The sequence below is a fragment of the Polypterus senegalus genome, chromosome 7 (assembly GCF_016835505.1).
Source record: "Polypterus senegalus isolate Bchr_013 chromosome 7, ASM1683550v1, whole genome shotgun sequence".
In the NCBI taxonomy this organism is placed as follows: domain Eukaryota; kingdom Metazoa; phylum Chordata; class Cladistia; order Polypteriformes; family Polypteridae; genus Polypterus; species Polypterus senegalus.
The window spans coordinates 119,313,224-119,331,032 of record NC_053160.1 but is presented as its reverse complement, the minus strand read 5'-3'; the positions used below and the strand labels follow the sequence as shown (position 1 = coordinate 119,331,032).

The window sequence follows — 17,809 nt, the reverse complement described above, 5'->3', positions numbered from 1 at the left end:
GAGTTTCACACACGCCCATTTTGCAATGCACGATGGGATTTGTAGCTTTGTTTTTCCCGGTAAAAGATGATTTTCTACTCTAGACTGTGCGATATCTTCTTCTTCTTTCTTACTATATAAAAGCAATCGGGATTGTCCTTCCATCCCGTGAGTGGAAAGCATATCGGTATTCCGCTTATCATAGACTTACTACTTGCAGCTTGCGGTACGAAGCAACATGATGTGAGCATAGTTCTGGTGCTCCCATTGTTCCCTTGCTTTTGTGCGCGATGCGCTGGAAAAAGACAAAATTATGTCTCTGGAAATAATTAATGTTGATGGAGTACAAATGCCTCACCGCGTAGTAAATATCGGGGGGTTCAAAAGGGCGAACTCAATATAGAAAAAAAGTTTAAATTTCATCACAAAAATAACAGAAACTACGAGTATTAAAGTAATACCGCTCAAATGCAATATAACCAAATTAATGAGTTTGTATAAAATATCAAATTGATCTACATATTGAATTGCCTTCAGAAGTGGTCAACTTAAAAGTCGGTCGCCTTAACAGGTGGGTCAGCCTAGTACTGAAATAAAGTACAACCTGGCTTGCATGCCAGCCCCTGAACCCCACCGACACGATCTCATATTGATTTTGTTGCTCCTGCCTCTGTTTCCTACATTCTTATGCAAGAAATATCTACATTTTATAGGTTTCTGGTTTTTTTTTTGGAAATTTTTTTTTTACAATATTTCCTATGAACACATTTCGATATCTAAAGCATTTGCACTATTTTTGGGCATATGCAAGATGAAAGTCTGCCTGTAGACTTTGGGGCTTGGCTGTTTGAGAGGGTGAGGCTGTAAAAGTGTGGGTTGACTCCACACTTCCTGCTGCACGTGGGAGCCTCTTGATCCTGCAACCATCCATAATGTACATAGCATGGGGTAGGTGGAAAGGTGCCACAGTGCTTTTATTAAAAATATCAAAACTGTGTCCACAAGTACAGTGCTCAAAGATCTTCAATAAATAATACATAAAAAAGTGAAATTCACAGGTTAATCTCCAGCTTTAAAACGAGAAAGAAAAAAACAACACCACAGCCATTGAGTCCTTAGTATACAGTCTGAAGAGCTCAGCACAACTGTATCACCGTCTACCCAGCTTACCCATTGATCATACAGCTGGCGGAGACACTAACAGCCATGATCTTCCCCACCCGGCCACTGTCATAGCTGCTTCACACGACTCTAGCCAGACCATCCAGGGTCAGTCATTATCCCATCATCCTTTACGCTCCCGCAGTCGTGCCTTGGATCCCTGGGGAGGACTTCACCATGCTTTCACCCACTCCACACAAATAATCTGTGAGGCGAACCATCCCATGAAACGCCACTCCATCGCTCATTCATTAAGGCCCATGTTCGCACTGCCTCTTTCCCACTACCTGGCTGGCTGGCCAGTCTTATCTCTCCACCCTATGCTGCTCTCTCCACAGCCTGTTTCCGTTCTGTCTGCCTGTCTTTTTCCCCCTCCAACCCTCGTGCTTTTCTTTTTAAAACGAGGGTGAGGCACAGCTTTGGCAATCACAGCTCTAGCACTGTGCACAAAGCACAGGGCCATCCGCTCCCACATCCTGCACTGGACCTGCACTTGACGCACTACCTCATACCACCTGAAGACACAAGTATCAATTGTTATTTATTTACAAATGCACCAGCACCGTGAACCTCTATTACAACAGAGGCCAACACTTTGGTCCAGGCCTATATTGCAGTGCAGGTCTAGTTTGCTTGTTTCTGAGGCCTGTGTCCATTTTAATCATTTTTGTGCACTCTATCAATGATTCACCAATTGAAAAAAAATTAATTAATTCCAAGCGTAATTCATGTTGCATGCAGTGTCACTGAAATAACTAAATGAAGAAATAACTAAACACATAAATAAATAAGCAGCAACACATTCTGTATATTTCATGAAACATTTAATTATTTATATCCGAGTGATATTTTGTTTTTATTTATTGTCACATTTAAAAATACATGTATTTATCTTTTTTCCCAAAACATTCATTCCTCTATACATTTTTAACTATGAGAAAACTAATTTGTTGGGCAGTTTCTTTTCAAAGCCTTGGTTTTAGTTTTTGATTCTGTTTTGTTCAGCAAACTCACTGAAATGCATTGAAGTGAATAGGGAAGGAGAAACTGAGCTAGTTTTGAGTGGATTATAATGCTGCAGTGATCTATTAAGTGTCCAAAAGGGTAAGAGAAGTGTCTGGCAACTATTCTGGGCCAATTATATTGGCCAAAAAGGTGACTTAAGCTGTTGGGCAGCAGTGCTAACCTCTGTGCCTCTGGGTCTCCCAGAGAAAAAAAATGTAACAGTCCTTTATCTCTCTGTGCACCTCCTGAGCACTAATGAACACTCAGAGACAGTGGTGTCATTAGGGAGTTGGTATAATTCCAAGGACTTTTGATTGACAGGGCCCTAAAATGCTGCAACATAATTTAATGAGTTTTTGTTCACCAGTTATTGCAATTACATTTACAAGAATAATTTACTTATGGTTTACAAACTAATGTTTTTTGCCAAAAGTAACAGACCAGTCTCTACTTTGTATTTCCTCCCTCTCTTTTAGCCAGAATGGTTCAGGCCAGTCCTCACAAACTTTTATCATAGAGCCATATTCCACATACTTACTAGCCAACTTTAGGTGCATTTTCAGTGCGCTTAAATTGAAATGTCAAAGTCAAATTCCAAATCCCAGACAAGAAAGCAAAAAAGCTTGAACAAGAGAAAAGAGGGTGACAGTTAGTTATACATTTTCTCTAAAAGAAAGGTAAGTTTTCTAATGTTAGTCTATTCTGCATATGTGGTGCAAACAAACTGGTTTAAAGAATAGTTTGATCCAACAACCAAAAGTATTTTGTAGGTCTGTTTTTGCACATCACTTCATTAATCAACTGTTTCATAATTTTGAAAAGATAATTTACTATCTTTATTAGTAATACAGCCGCACTCCTTCACAACAAAGTTTGAGACTGTTTTTTCCCTATTTTACTGCCCTGCTTTTTGATCTATAAGTGTACTCAGAGCATTTTTTCTAAATACTTCTCCAGTATCCTAAAAGTTCTACATTTGATCTTAATTGTTTCATGCTAAGATGTTCTTATTAATGCAAAAGGAAAGTAACTGTCATTATTCAGATCTTCCTTTTATTACTATAATGCGTTAAAATCCCTACTTTTTTCTACTTTTTTTTCTTTTTTCAGTGTCATTAATACGTATTTACTTACCTCAACAAACAAATTATGTGCTGTTGGCTTGACACATAATGCCTATTCAATAAGGTGAAATAAAACATAGTCAGGCCACCCTTATTACAATTTTGCTGCATCTGTAAAGGAGACAAAAAAACCTCTTGGAATAGGGTAGCAGTCAAAGGCAGAGGTCTTGGTGGACTGGAATCTAGACACAAAAACTGACTTGTGTGACATGGGACAAGGAGCTGGAGTTGGTGGCTCATGTCCACCCACTCACTTGATTGTGGAACCAAACTGCTCAAAAGAGGCCGGACTCTCCTTTACTGTGGAGTTTAACCATGGAAAAGCCGATAGATGGGAGTGGGCTCTTTATTTAACTTCTGCATGGTCAATGCCATGTTGGAGAGGCTCGGAGTTGAGTCACTGACCCTTGACATCGACAAGAGTCTATTAAGGTGGTTCAGGCATCTGATACGGTTGCCTCCTTGCACAGGTATTGTGAACAGCAGGAAAGAGGCTTTGGGGAGGTCCCATGGTCTGCCGAGAGGATTATTTCTCCCAGATGGCCTGGGAACACCTTGGATTCACACAGTATGAGTAGGCAGGTGTGGCTAGGGAAAGGGGCCTATGAGTCTCACTTCTTAGGTTAAACTTGAGGTCCAGAATCTTCTTAAAGTGGCCTAGCATATCTGCTCATTATTTATTTAGACAAAAAAATCCACAGTTATATAGTATAATAAATTCATCATTCCATTCTCTATATTTAATGTGCCCTTTTTTAATTGTGTGAAACATTATGATGATCTGGTGTGCTGTCCATGGATAATTCCTACTTTTGCAGAAAATACCACTGGGGTAGGCTCAGGATTCCTGCAGGTCTAAATTGGATTGAGTGGGTTTCATCTCATTATTCTATGTTAACTGTGTGTCAAATTTTAATTGGTCTGTGTTAGTTTTTCATTCATTTTTGTTTGGTGATGACTTCTGTAGTCCACCTTTATTTATTTTGCAACTCCCAATGGCACCATATTCTGAACTGTGAAGGACATAACTATGTTTGGTGTGGTAGTTTTTCTTCACCTCTTTGATGTTCTTTCTAATTTATATGCTGCTCTTCTTGAACATCCCAAGATTCCTTTTAGCCTGTAATTTGCCAAATTTCTTGTAAATTTTGAAATGAATACTGTAATAAAAATTTCAACTAATTTAATGCAAACCGTACATTGTTTTTTGCATAGATATCCAGGTTTGGAAAATGCTTTGTACGTATAGACCCCTATCTTAATATACTATGTGCAAGATTTGTCAGTTAAGACAACTTAGGGAAATATATATCAATTGTAATATAAAATCTCTCATTTTTTCATTTCCCCTTTGGATTAATAAAGTTTATCTAATTTGTCTGGTGAACTAAAAAATTTGTTAACCTAGCAGTTTTACTTGGCTTTGCCAGGTACATTTTCTAAGAAAGTGGGTTTAAGTTATAGTGCTTTTAGTTAATCAGTTGTATCAGAAGAAGTACTTTGTAACTAAGTAATTAGTTTTCTGTAAAAAAAAAATTTTTTGTTAACCAGGAGCTAATATTAATTCACTCGAGCAGCTGTTGAATGTGTTATATGTAATTGTCAATTAGTGAAACATTTTTCACCAATAGTGGTATTCAGTACTGCTACAAAAGTGATTTAAAATTGATTAATTGAAAGCCTAAAAATGGCTAAATATCTTGACTCCCCATTAGCATCAAAGTGTAAAATTAATACTGCTCCATTATATAATGGGTTTGAATAAATGTCTACCAAAAAAAACAAAAAAAAAAACAGAAGTTACTAATTACTATACTCAAAGCCACCATCATGTTCTTTTATAATCATATTGTGAAAAACAGCACCTCCATTAACTATGCTATAGGAGAGGGGTCGCCAACTTCCAGTCCTGGGGGACCACCATGGCTGTAGGTTTTTATTCTAACCCTTTTTTTTAATTAGTGCCCTGTTTGTGCTGCTATTAACTGCTTGTGAATTCATTTTAATTGAATTGATTTTTTAAGATTTGTTCCCCTGAATTTCTTCCTCATTCCTCTGAATTGCTTCATTTCTTTCCTTAAATGGCACCTAGACAGAAAATAAACGTGAAGTGAACGAGCCAACCAGCTGTTTAATGAGGCACCGATTCTTGTTGTTAATTAAACTCGTTCTTTAATTCCGTGATTTGTTGCTGATCATGTGGTGCATTAGCATACATTGATAAAATTGTTGATTTTCTATTTTCTAAGAGCACTGTTAAAATGTTTTGGGGTCCTGAGCAGATCAACATTCCTGAGACCTTCATCTTTCTTTATTTTAAGATATTGTATGATAGGCACCCGTTGCTTTGGCTCATTTTGTATCTCATTATTGTTTGGCTGCTAATTAAGGAAGAACAAACATTTAAGGGTGTCTGAGTTTTCAAAAGCAAGTCAATTAAAATTAGTTCCAAAGAAGTTCATTACTGGCAAAAACAGATCACTCATTAAGAAAAGGGTTAGAATGAAAACCTGCAGCCACGGTTGGCAACCCATGCTATAGGAAAAAATCATGCTTCATTCTGTTCCGTCATGGTTTGACTCCATCAGTGAATTTGCAGCGTGTGTGTTTTTCTTTTTTTTCCTGTTTGTTAGTTTTTGTTTGGGAGGGGATGTTTAGAAAGAAGAGGATTGCTCCTTACGAGTTTGGCAACACTGCATACTCTGATTTTGGCAATACATTTCTTAGTAAAGGGTCTAGATTTTAATAAGTGCCTTTTGTAAATGCAGCTTGTCTAAACACAGTCCAAGATTGAGACAAAAATCAATCAAGACAATGACATTTTTATTTCATAAAAAAAACATAGCAGTTACTTCCTTTGATTACATGCCATATCTGTTTATGCTCTTATTTAAACTTTGTAAGAACTAATGAAATCATCTGGAGTAGTGTACTGGCTGATGAGAACTGTATTCTCCACATCAGCATTTGCCACAAGGTTCCAGATGAAATCTTACTGGATGAGCTGCAGAAAATTCATTACACTCACAACCACAGCACATGGGAAGCACTTCAGCTTTATAGTCAGTCACCCACTTATTCCTGAGCAGGGTCACAGGGGGTGATGAAGCCTATCCCAGCCAAAATTGGGCATAAGGCAGGAACAAACTCTGGACAGGGCATCTGTAGATCGCAAGGCAAACACACACACACGCCAATTTAGTGTCGTCAGTCTTTAGACTGTCGGAGGAAACCCACACAGACACGGGGAGAGCATGCAAACTCTATGCATGGAGGAACTGGGACACGAACCCTGGTCTCCTTACTGCGAGACAGCAACACTACCATTGTGCCACTGTGCCATCCAGCTTTATAGCAGTTAATAAATGCGTAAATGCAATTTCTTTGAGCCTTACTTTTTTGAGATTCTTCCTTTCATTTTGCTTCTGTTTCTGTAGACGGCCTTGACTTACATAAACTGGCACACCCCATTTCTCTGTGCATTCGCTGTCAACACTGTGGCATAAAGGGGATGTGGTGTGTGGGTTTCCCTAGAGCATTATTAACTACAAATATCTCTCTATTATATAAAAAAAATCTTGGGATGAGATGAGACATGACTTTCTCAGAGAGACAATTTTTTTGTGCCAAGAGATTTAACCACGCCTGGGCCCGAAAATAAAAGACAAAGAGTAGATGACAAAGTAGAATGCCATAAAGAATTCAAAAACATTGGCGAGATACACATGCAGAGCAGGTTAGAGATAATGGAAGTGTGAAAATTTGAAAGTCTGAAAAAAATGATAGTAAAGATCGCATTAGTGCAAACAAATGGAAATTATTACTCAGGGAAATAACGGAACAGCGAAAACAGATTGATTATATTGTTCAGATTTAAACTTTAAGTCGGAGACTTGTAGATCATCTCATTTGTGTTGCCATCACGGAAAAGTAGTGTTTCTTCCCAATGAAGAGGCATATCCTCAAGAATTTAAAGATTTGTTTTTTGGTGAAAGCGAAATCCACATACGCTCTCATGCTTGAGTCACAGAGTTGCACAGATATACAGAAGATTTTAGAGACAAATGTTATTTAAACACTTCAGACACACATCAGTCTCTTTCAGGAGTGAATCAAACTCTGTGTGTAGTCGGAGGGGACAGTTCTGTCTCTCAATTAAAAGAATAGAAAATCTTCTTCTTCATAGGGGCGTTCCTCAGGAGCAGAATCACAAACAGGAGCAGAGGATGTGGGGGGGGAGAAGAGAGACAAGGCAGTGACATAAAAGGACAGCTGCTGTACAGGCTTTTAAATGTTTGAAGCGCCGTGCGAGATGCAGATCACGCGGCACGGCAGCAGCAGCAAGCCAGCAGATGATTGAGCAAATTACACACAGTACCTTAATGAACAGAAAACCATAGCAAAAATATTGCAAGTAAAAGATTGTTCCAATTTCTTTCCTCTCCTTCCACTCCTCCCAGTGAACTTCATCCTTTGCCTCCCAACACTGATTTTCTTTGTGATTTTCTTTTCCATTTCTGCTGAGAATGTCAGTACTGGAAGTGTATGGGTTGTTGTTTTGGGTTTGATCATAAAAATATTTTTTTATGTAGTAGACACCCAGGAATTCTGAAGAACATGCCAATGTAACCAGTAACAATCACACCCAACACAGTCACGGGTTCAAATACAATTCACTTATTATACACTGTACCTTAACAAACAGAAAACCACAGAAAATATTTCACAAGTAAGGGGTAATTCCGAATTTCTTTCCTATCCTTCTACTCCTCTTGGAGAGTTTCATCCTCTGCTTCCCGACACTAACTCCACAAGGCAAGTGAGGCGTTTTATTTTATGTCAGACACAGGAGTACTTCCGGTGCCAGAGTATTGTCATTTACATTGACATATACACCTGTAACCCCCCCAGCAGCCCCCAAGTACCCCATCAGGAACTACAACTCCCAACCTGCCCTAAAGATGTACATATGGGTGCTCCATCAACAGGATGCTACCACCCTGTGTACATGGGGAATACCCTGAACAATAGTCTCCCTTTGCCTTTCTTTTAGGGGTACTTGGCCGGGAAAGGTACCAGCAACCAACCTGGCTGGGATGTCAGCCAACCTGTGTTGTCTGTGACATTGGGAAGGGATTTAAAAAGATCTCCAAACAATTTAAAATCAGAGATTTCCACTGATCATCTACAACTGTAGAAGATGTCAAGCAGGTTTAACCTGACAGCAGAATGCAAGATGCTGAAAGAAGTAAACCCAGAATTTCATTGCAGGACTTTCAGGCAGCTTTTGCCACTGTTGATGTCAAAGTGCATGAGTCTACTGTTAAAATAATTTAAATGGAAGATCTGCCAGGAAGAAACCTTTGCTGTCCAGAAACATCAGAGAAAGACAAAATTTTGCCCACTAACAACTATGCTCAGACCAGGACCTCCAGAACAATGTGCTCTAGACAGACTTGGCAAAATAGAATTAGTTATTTGGCAACAGTAGCAGAAGACATGTTTTGCAAAAACTAAAGACTGCTTTTAATCAGAATAACTTGATACCAACTGTAAAGCATGATGGTAGAAATGTTATTATTTGAGGCTACTTTATTGCATCAGGGTCTGGGCAGCTCACAATCATAAAATCACTATAAATTCTTCCTTGTACCAGAGGGTGCTTGAGAATGTCAGAACACTGAAACTCAACAGAGAGTGGACCTTTCAACATGATAATGACCATTCATATATCAGCAAACACACCAAGGAATGGCTGAAATAAAGAAATTGATGGTTCTAGAGTGGCCAAGTCAAGGCCTAGATGTGAATCTAATTGAGATGCTGTGGGGTGATTTGAAACAGGAAGTACATGCAAGACACCCCTCAAACATTGCACAGCTGAAACAATGCTGGTTTAAGGAGTAGGAAACTTGATGTCAGTGACTGGTAGATAGTTAGAAGACATAGCTACTTGAGGTTGCTTCTGCCAACAGGGTCAATACCAGCTGTTAGAGCCAAGGTTGTACTTACCTTTTTCACATGCACATGTTGGTATATCTGATCTCAATTTTTCAATGAGTAAAAATTGCGAAATCAAATTTTAATTGTTTTTTCCATTTGCATCACCCTTATTTAAAGATACTTTTTAAATTAAGATCAAATCTTGATCTGTCCATATACAGTATATTGAAAAATAATTTTAAAAATGTATTTGGGTGTACTTAATTTTTTAATACTGTACATATTTAAAATTTTATTGTGTTCCCTTTTTTTTGTGAAAGTTCAGCTGTGTTAAGAAGAACAAATCAATGGAAACATGGGTTAGAATAAATTCAACAATTAAAAAATGTACTTTTTGTCATGAAGTTTGCTTAAATAATAAGACATTTGCATCATGTATTTTTTCAGACTGTTTTCAATATGGTGGTTGAAGTACCTAGATGGACAAACGCCAAAATGGAGGTATGTTTGTGTAAACCAACATTAAGACGCAAATGTATGCATTTTGACTGCATGATAAGACTTAACATTTTTTTAAATGAACTAATTACATACAATTTGTAAAGTACACAGTGTATATAAAGTAGTCTACTAGTTTATAATATATTTTAAATTGTTTTATTTATAGGATTTTTATTAGGGCCACTGCTTAATAGAGCAGTTTACCCAAATTGTAATAGTTTGCAATTATTGCCTTTTCTTGACAGAATATTTAGGAGAGAAGAAATCACAATTTTATTGTAGTTAAAATGTCTTTAGTATTTTGTTGACCTTGATAAAACATTGTTACAATGGGAATCTGTGGCCCCATGGTGGTACAATAAGTAGAAGTAGGAAATCTCCACAACAGACCTTCAAAACTGAGGCTCAGTTATATGCATATAAGCTTTGTTCCTGACACACTTGTTTTCTGTGTGGTATGATCTCCATTTATTTTAGTGTTTGGATTTATTCTTACTTGTCTGGTTTGTTGAGTTTTTTATTTTTATTTTTTATGCTCTTTAGGGTAGGTTAACTAACCTTATCTAATGTTATTTTTTGTTGGTCTCTATGGACACTTCCTCGTAGCTATGTTTCTGTTAAGTTACTTAATAGATATCTAAATAAAGATAAACGGTTACAGTGGAACATTTGACTGAACTTTACCAAAGATCTTCAACTTGTACTCGAGATAAGCAAAAGACTGTTTCACAAATAAGAATAAAAGGCTTTAACTTGTAAGGAACTTCAGATTTCAGACTTAAGTGAGCTGTGGTTAAATTCACCTTGCACACAATCAGTTTATCTCTTTTCTTTTCAGTCTTGATGAGGGGAAACTTCCTCATGCATAGTTTATAAATTTGTTTTCATGCAAACCTTTTTCTGGTTTTAAGTCATGTTTTATAATTTAATGTTGTGTACACTTGCTGTATGAATGACAGGGTATAGGTTTTGGAAAAGTAGAAGATATCAGAAAAGTAGTATGTTGTAGATTCTACAAACAATCTTTGAATAACTAAGTCAGGTTTGGAATATCATTCAGATAGAACAGGGTGGAAATCAGAAAGAGCATTTTCCTGTTATTTCACCTAAGCAAAGTAGTGTCCTTATCTGTGAGTCATTTACTAATTATGATTTTATTTAGACACAGTGGGTAACACTGCTGCCTCATAATTGCAGATACTTTGATTCATTTCCCTATCACTGCCTGTCTAAATTTTGCACATTATCCCTATGTACAGTGCATCCAGAAAATATTTACAGTGCATCACTTTTTCCACATTTTGTTATGTTACAGCCTCATTCCAAAATGGATTAAATTCATTTTTTTCTTCAGAATTCTACACACAACACCCCATAATGAAAACATGAAAAAAGTTTGCTTGAGGTTTTTGCAAATTTATTAAAAATAAAAAAACTGAGAAATCATATGTACATAAGTATTCACAGCCTTTGCTCAATACTTTGTCAATGCACCTTTGGCAGCAATTACAGCCTCAAGTCTTTTTGAATATGATGCCACATGCTTGGCACACCTATCCTTGGCCAGTTTTGCCCATTCCTCTTTGCAGCACCTCTCAAGCTCCATCAGGTTGAATGGGAAGCGTCGGTGCACAGCCATTTTAAGATCTCTCCAGAGATATTCAATCAGATTCAACTCTGGGCTCTGGCTGGGCCACTCAAGGACATTCACAGAGTTGTTCTGAAGCCACTCCTTTGATATCTTGGCTGTGTGCTTAGGGTTGTTGTCCTGCTGAAAGATGAACTGTCGTCTCAGTCTGAGGTGAAGAGTGCTCTGGAGCAGGTTTTCATCCAGGATGTCTCTGTACATTGCTGCAGTTATCTTTCCCTGTATCCTGACTAGTCTCCCAGTTCCTGCCGCTGAAAAACATCCCCACAGCATGATGCTGCCACCACCATGCTTCACTGTAGGGATGGTATTGGCCTGGTGATAAGTGGTGCCTGGTTTCCTCCAAACGTGACGCCTGGCATTCACACCAAAGAGTTCAATCTTTGTCTCATCAGACCAGAGAATTTTGTTTCTCATGGTCTGAGAGTCTTTCAGGTGCCTTTTAGCAAACTCCAGGCAGGCTGCCACGTGCCTTTTACTAAGGAGTGGCTTCCGTCTGGCCACTCTACCATACAGGCCTGATTGGTGGATTAATGCAGAGATGGTTGTCCTGGAAGGTTCTCTTCTCTCCACAGAGGACCTCTGGAGCTCTGACAGAGTGACCATCGGGTTCTTGGTCACCTCCCTGACTAAGGCCCTTCTACCCCGATCGCTCAGTTTAGATGGACGGCCAGCTCTAGGAAGAGTCCTGGTGGTTTTGAACTTCTTCCACTTATGGATGATGGAGGCCACTGTGCTCATTAGGACCTTCAAAGCAGCAGAAATTTTTCTGTAACCTTCCCCAGATTTGTGCCTCGAGACAATCCTGTCTCGGAGGTCTACAGACAATTCCTTTGACTTCATGCTTGGCTTGTGCTCTGACATGAACTGTCAATTGTGGGACCTTATATAGACAGGTGTGTGCCTTTTCAAATCCCATCCAATCAACTGAATTTACCACAGCTGGACTCCAATTAAGCTGCAGAAACATCTCAAGGATAATCAGGGGAAACAGGATGCACCTGAGCTCAATTTTGAGCTTCATGGCAAAGACTGTGAATACTTATGTACATGTGCTTTCTCAGTTTTTTTATTTTAAATAAATTTGCAAAAACCTCAAGTAAACTTTTTTCACGTTGCCATTAATGGGGTGTTGTGTGTAGAATTTTGAAGAAAAAAATGAATTTAATCCATTTTGGAATAAGGCTGTAACCTAACAAAATGTGGAAAAAGTGATGCGCTGTGAATACTTTCCGGATGCACTGTATGAATGAGCTTTTTCCAACATAAAAAATATGCCCTTTAAATTAATTAACATAACTTGATCAGCAAATTATGTGGGTTTGAGTATGGCTGTGTGTGTGCAAATGTATTCTGCAGTGTATTAAAGTTCTGTTGGTATTTAGTTGGTGCCTTGTGCCTAGTGCTGCTGAGGTAGACTCCAGGTCCATGTAAACAATGTTTTTAAAGTATTACCTTTTTATTTTCATGATTGTAAAACTCATTAGATCCTAATTATACTTGTGTCTATGTATATATAGTGAATTCAGAAAGTATTCAGACTACTTCAGTTTTTTTCACATTTTGTTATGTAGCCACCTTGTGCTAAAATCATATAAATAAATTTTTTCCCTTCATCAAGCAACATTCAATACAGCAGAATGACAAAGTAAAAATAGGATTATGGAAATTTGTGCAAATCTCTCTAATAAAAAATTCTTGGGACGAGACAAGACTAATCCTGCGACAAGACTTGACTTTTTGAAGAGACTTTTTTGAAGGAAGCCCCATGAGACGGAGACTTTTACCATGAGATTCTTTCAAGTCACGCCCTAGTTACACAACTATTTTCAAACAAGACCATGGTCATCAGGTGCATTCCTGCACTTAACCTGGACAGACACCAGTCTATTAAAAGGCTTACTTAGGGACACACACACTTATGAAGATCCAATTTAGAATCACCCATTCATTTAAATATGGCAGCGAGAAACAATGAAGTCAAACGAATTAACGTGAAAATTGTCTATCAGTTACACAGCAAACTGATTCAATGCGTACCAATAGACTATGCTGAAGCAGTTGGTGGTGATCGTGCGGACATATCAAAATATCAATTTACAATATCCTATAGAATATCTATAAGCGTTAGCACCATCCGGTCTTCCACTGGCCAAATTACTGTTGAAAGAAGGATGTATCATAATGTTATTGCATAATTTATGTATGAGTGATGGACTATGCAATGGAACAAGATTAGTTGTATTAAAAACTAGCAAAATACCCGCTCTTCGCAGCGGAGAAATAGTGTGTTAAAGAAGTTATGATAAAGAAAAGGAAACATTTTAAAAATAACGTAACATGATTGTCAATGTAATTGTTTTGTCATTGTTATGCGTGTTGCTGTCATCAAGGATTTGATTATGATTATTTCTTTCAATCAGGTTCGTATTTGGAGGATGTGTTGTGTTGAAGTTATATTCTGTGTTTGTCAGCCGTTGTAAAGATAACAGGTTTCATTCATCGAAGTGTTAGATGTTTAACAGGCATTCCCGGTATTAAGTTGTGGATTTGCCTGCGAATATTTAGCGGCAGCGTGTCTATGAACTTAATTTAAATTTAAGCTTTACACCTTGCTTTCCTATTGATATGTCTATAAAGGCTTGTTCAGATTCAGAGGGTTGTTCCTTTCTTACTGCATCAATAAACATCTCGTCTTCCTCTTTATCTGAGACATCTCTCACTGCGTGCACGGGTTTACCTTTCCCAGTCCTGCAAAGTCAGTTCACGTGAGCCGCTCGGAGTACATGCATTGAAGCTTCTCAGCTGTGCTTGTGCTATCTCGTGTGATCTTGCGATGTGTGCGGCTTTATTTAATGTTAGCTCAGACCCGGCACTTAAAAGTTTCTCTCGCACTTTTGCTGAGTTTGTGCCAAACACTATTCTATACCTGACCATCTCATCTTGGTTTGCATAAGCACAGTCCTTCACCAGCAATTTTAACTCTGTTACAAAGTGATGAAAAGTCTTATTTATACCCTGCATCCTCTCATTAAACTTGTATCTCGCGAATATCGCATTCGTCTTAGGCATGACAAACTCCAGCGGCAGAGTGTGTATGAACCTAATTTAAAGTTAAGCTTCACACCTTGCTTTCCTATTCGTTTGCATAAGCACAGTCCTTCACCAGCAATTTAAACTCCATTACACCAATTTTAACAACGCTACAAAGTGATCCGTTTATACCCTGTCTCGTTTATACCCTGCGTCTTCTCATTAAACTCATATCTCGCGAATATCGTATTCGTCGTAGGCATGACAAACGCCAGCGGCAGCCTGTCTATGAACTTAATTTAAACTTAATGTTTACACCGTGCTTTGTTTCCGCAGTAGCTGCACTTATGAATATGCTTGTATGTGTCAATCACTTCATATTCTTTTGCTGCCTTCTCAATTGTGTAATGCATTTTTTGTATAGCGCACTTTGGAGCTCTTCCTTGTTCTCTGCGTACTGCGTTCACAATCAGTTCACGTGAACCGCTCGGAGTACATGCATCGAAGGTTCTCAGCTGTGCTTGTGCTATCTCGCGCGATGTCCACGACTTTTTTTAATGTTAGCTAAGACCTGGCACTTAAAAGTTTCTATCACAATTTCACTGGGTTTGTGCCAAACACCACCCTGACCATCTCATCTTCGTCTGCATAAGCACAGTCCTTCACCCGCGAATATTTAGAGGCAGAGTGCTTCTATTGGAGTGCCGCTGACGGCTGGCCTTATATAGGCAGGTACTCAATTACGTGGGAGAAGTGACGATGAGGGATGAAACTCCGCCTCACACGGCGACCGAGCTGCAGGCTATGGCCGTATATATGTACGTAAGTAGGTTCCAGTTATGACCATTATGTGTAGAATTTCGAAATGAAACCTGCCTAACTTTTGTAAGTAAGCTGTAAGGAATGAGCCTGCCAAATTTCAGCCTTCTATCTACACAGGAAGTTGGAGAATTAGTAATGAGTTAGTCAGTCAGTCAGTCAGTCAGTGAGGGCTTTGCCTTTTATTAGTACAGATTGGTCAAACAATTCTAACGTAAAATTTTAACAGACGACAAGAAAGATAATGTAGTACATATTCCACAAATAACATTAGACGCAAAAGGAGATTTTGATATGCCATTCATATTAAAACGTTTACAGTTTCCCGTGAGAATAGCTTTTGCTATGACAATTAATAAATCACAGGGACAAATATTCAAAAAAGTCAGTTTATTTAGTAGAGAGAATGTAAATCCAAACATGGAATCAATATTCAATGCGATCTTGAAGAAAATTTAATTCCAAATATTGTTTTAACTGAAGTTTTAAAGTAAAAGTGAAAATAATGCATATGTAACAATTCCCATGAAAATAATATCTCTTTAAATTAAAAAAAATAAATTAAATCTGGTTAACCAAACCTGGGGGTTGGCAAGCGAAGTGAGCAGGGTTAACCAAACCTGGGGGTTGGCAAGCGAAGTGAGCAGGGAGTGGGGCTCCCTAGTGTATTAAAAAATACAAAATATAAAATATTATATTGACATGAATATTCAGACTATTTACTATGGCAATTGAAATTTGGTCAAATGCTCCCCAATTTATTGATCATCATTGAGATGCTCCTACAACTTCCTTGGAGTTCACCTGTGGTCAGTTCAATTGATTGGAACTGATTAGGAAAGGCACATACCTGCGTATATAAATTGATAGCATGTATCAGAGCAAAAACCAAAATCCAAGCCACAGGGTCGAAGGAATTCCCTTCACAGCTTAGATATAGAAAGCAGCACTGAAGGTTCCCAAGAGAACAGCTGCCTTCATAATTCCTGAAAAGAGGATGTTTGTAACAAAGCAACTCTTTGTAGAGCTGGACACCGAGCCAAACTGAGCAATTTTGGCAAAAGAGCCTTGGTAAAAGAGGTGACAAAGGGCCTGTGGCCTCATGTATAAATAGTGCGTACACACAAAAATGTGGCATAAGAAGGTTTCTGCGTTCAAATCACGATGTATAAAACCTAAACTTGACGTAAACCCACGCAAATTTCCATGGTACCTCATACCCTGGCATACGCAAGTTCTCCACTCAGTTTTGCAGACTGGCGGCACCTAGCGTCAAAGTAGTGCTAGTGCTACTGTTCCTGTGTGGTTATCCTTTATTTTTCAGATCCACATCCCTGACACGGCTTTATAAATACACTGAAATTAACCGCATATTGTTTATTAGCTGAATGCATCTAATTGTAATTAACCAGTAACAATATAATGGTCCACGGAATGGTCAAACTATTCTAAATACAATAGCTGCTTGTTGTTACTATCACTGCATGTTCTTCTTCTTTTTCTTTCAGCTGCTCTCATTAGGGGTTGCCTCAGCGGATCATCTTTTTCCATATTACTCTCACTGCACCACTTACTGTAGAGTATTTATATCACTGTATCTGAGTGGGGAATCAAAGATCTACAGAATCTGAGAAAGAGAATTATCGGTATACAGCATCAAGCACACACTGCCTCAGCCATGCTGTCTATTGAACTGCCTTTCACATGGCAAACATTTCAAAGCCTTTCCTGTACGGACCTCGCGGTTCAGAAACAGTTTCATCCCAAGAACTATAAACGCACTCAATCAAGTGCTCCTTGTAGAACTGTTTGTACTTATAAGTAGAATTACCTCACTGTAAACTTAGACTACAGTTATAATATTACACAACCTGAGCCACTTTATAAAGCGCTTATTTACATATGATGACAATGTCATTTTTAAGATGAAATGCAGCAAAATATGTTTATTATGTTACACAGATAAAACTTTAACTTCATTTAAATAATCTATACTAGCCGAAGCCTGCCGTAGCATACGGCGGTGTAAGAATAGGAACAGAAAACGGTGAGAAAGGAATTCAGTATAGCAAAGGCTTAAGAAACCACCGTCGCAGTATAACGAAAATAGCAAGGAGCGAAACCAATGCCAGTGGTCGAGAGAGTACCTTCCTGTAGCAGGCTACGGAAAACATAGACATATATAGATAGACGACGCATTCACTGTGTTGCCCAGTCGACATGATAAGTCAGCGCGTCTGCACTATTGCGAGTGGTGAAAGTGCCATTTAAACTAATACAGGTAGACATGGAAACCGGGTTTTCTGATGAAAAAACAATAACGTTTTAAACAGTATCATTTATATACAACAGATTTTGGCAAATCATTTACATGCAATTATTTATATCTATTTATACACTAATAATGGCAATTATTAAATAATAATAATAATAATTACTTTTATTATTATTATTATTATTATTAAATAATTCCTCCTGTATAAGTAACCTTTCTCGAACTGCCTTCTTCCATCACCGAAACATTTCTAGACATCGTCCTGTTCTTATGCAACACAGTACTAAAGTATTGGTTAATGCCCGAGCCACCTCACGTATA

At 38.2% G+C, this 17,809-nt stretch overlaps 1 protein-coding gene across 1 annotated transcript in view; it reads left to right on the top strand.

Moving 5' to 3' along the window:
* ppa2 (inorganic pyrophosphatase 2) overlaps positions 1-17,809 on the top strand; it is a 176,919-nt gene that overhangs the window by 120,936 nt on the left and 38,174 nt on the right. Inside the window, exon 3 of the mRNA XM_039759191.1 lies at positions 9,660-9,713. Within this exon, the coding sequence (XP_039615125.1) occupies positions 9,660-9,713 (54 nt within the window). The remainder of the gene's footprint in view (positions 1-9,659; positions 9,714-17,809) is intronic.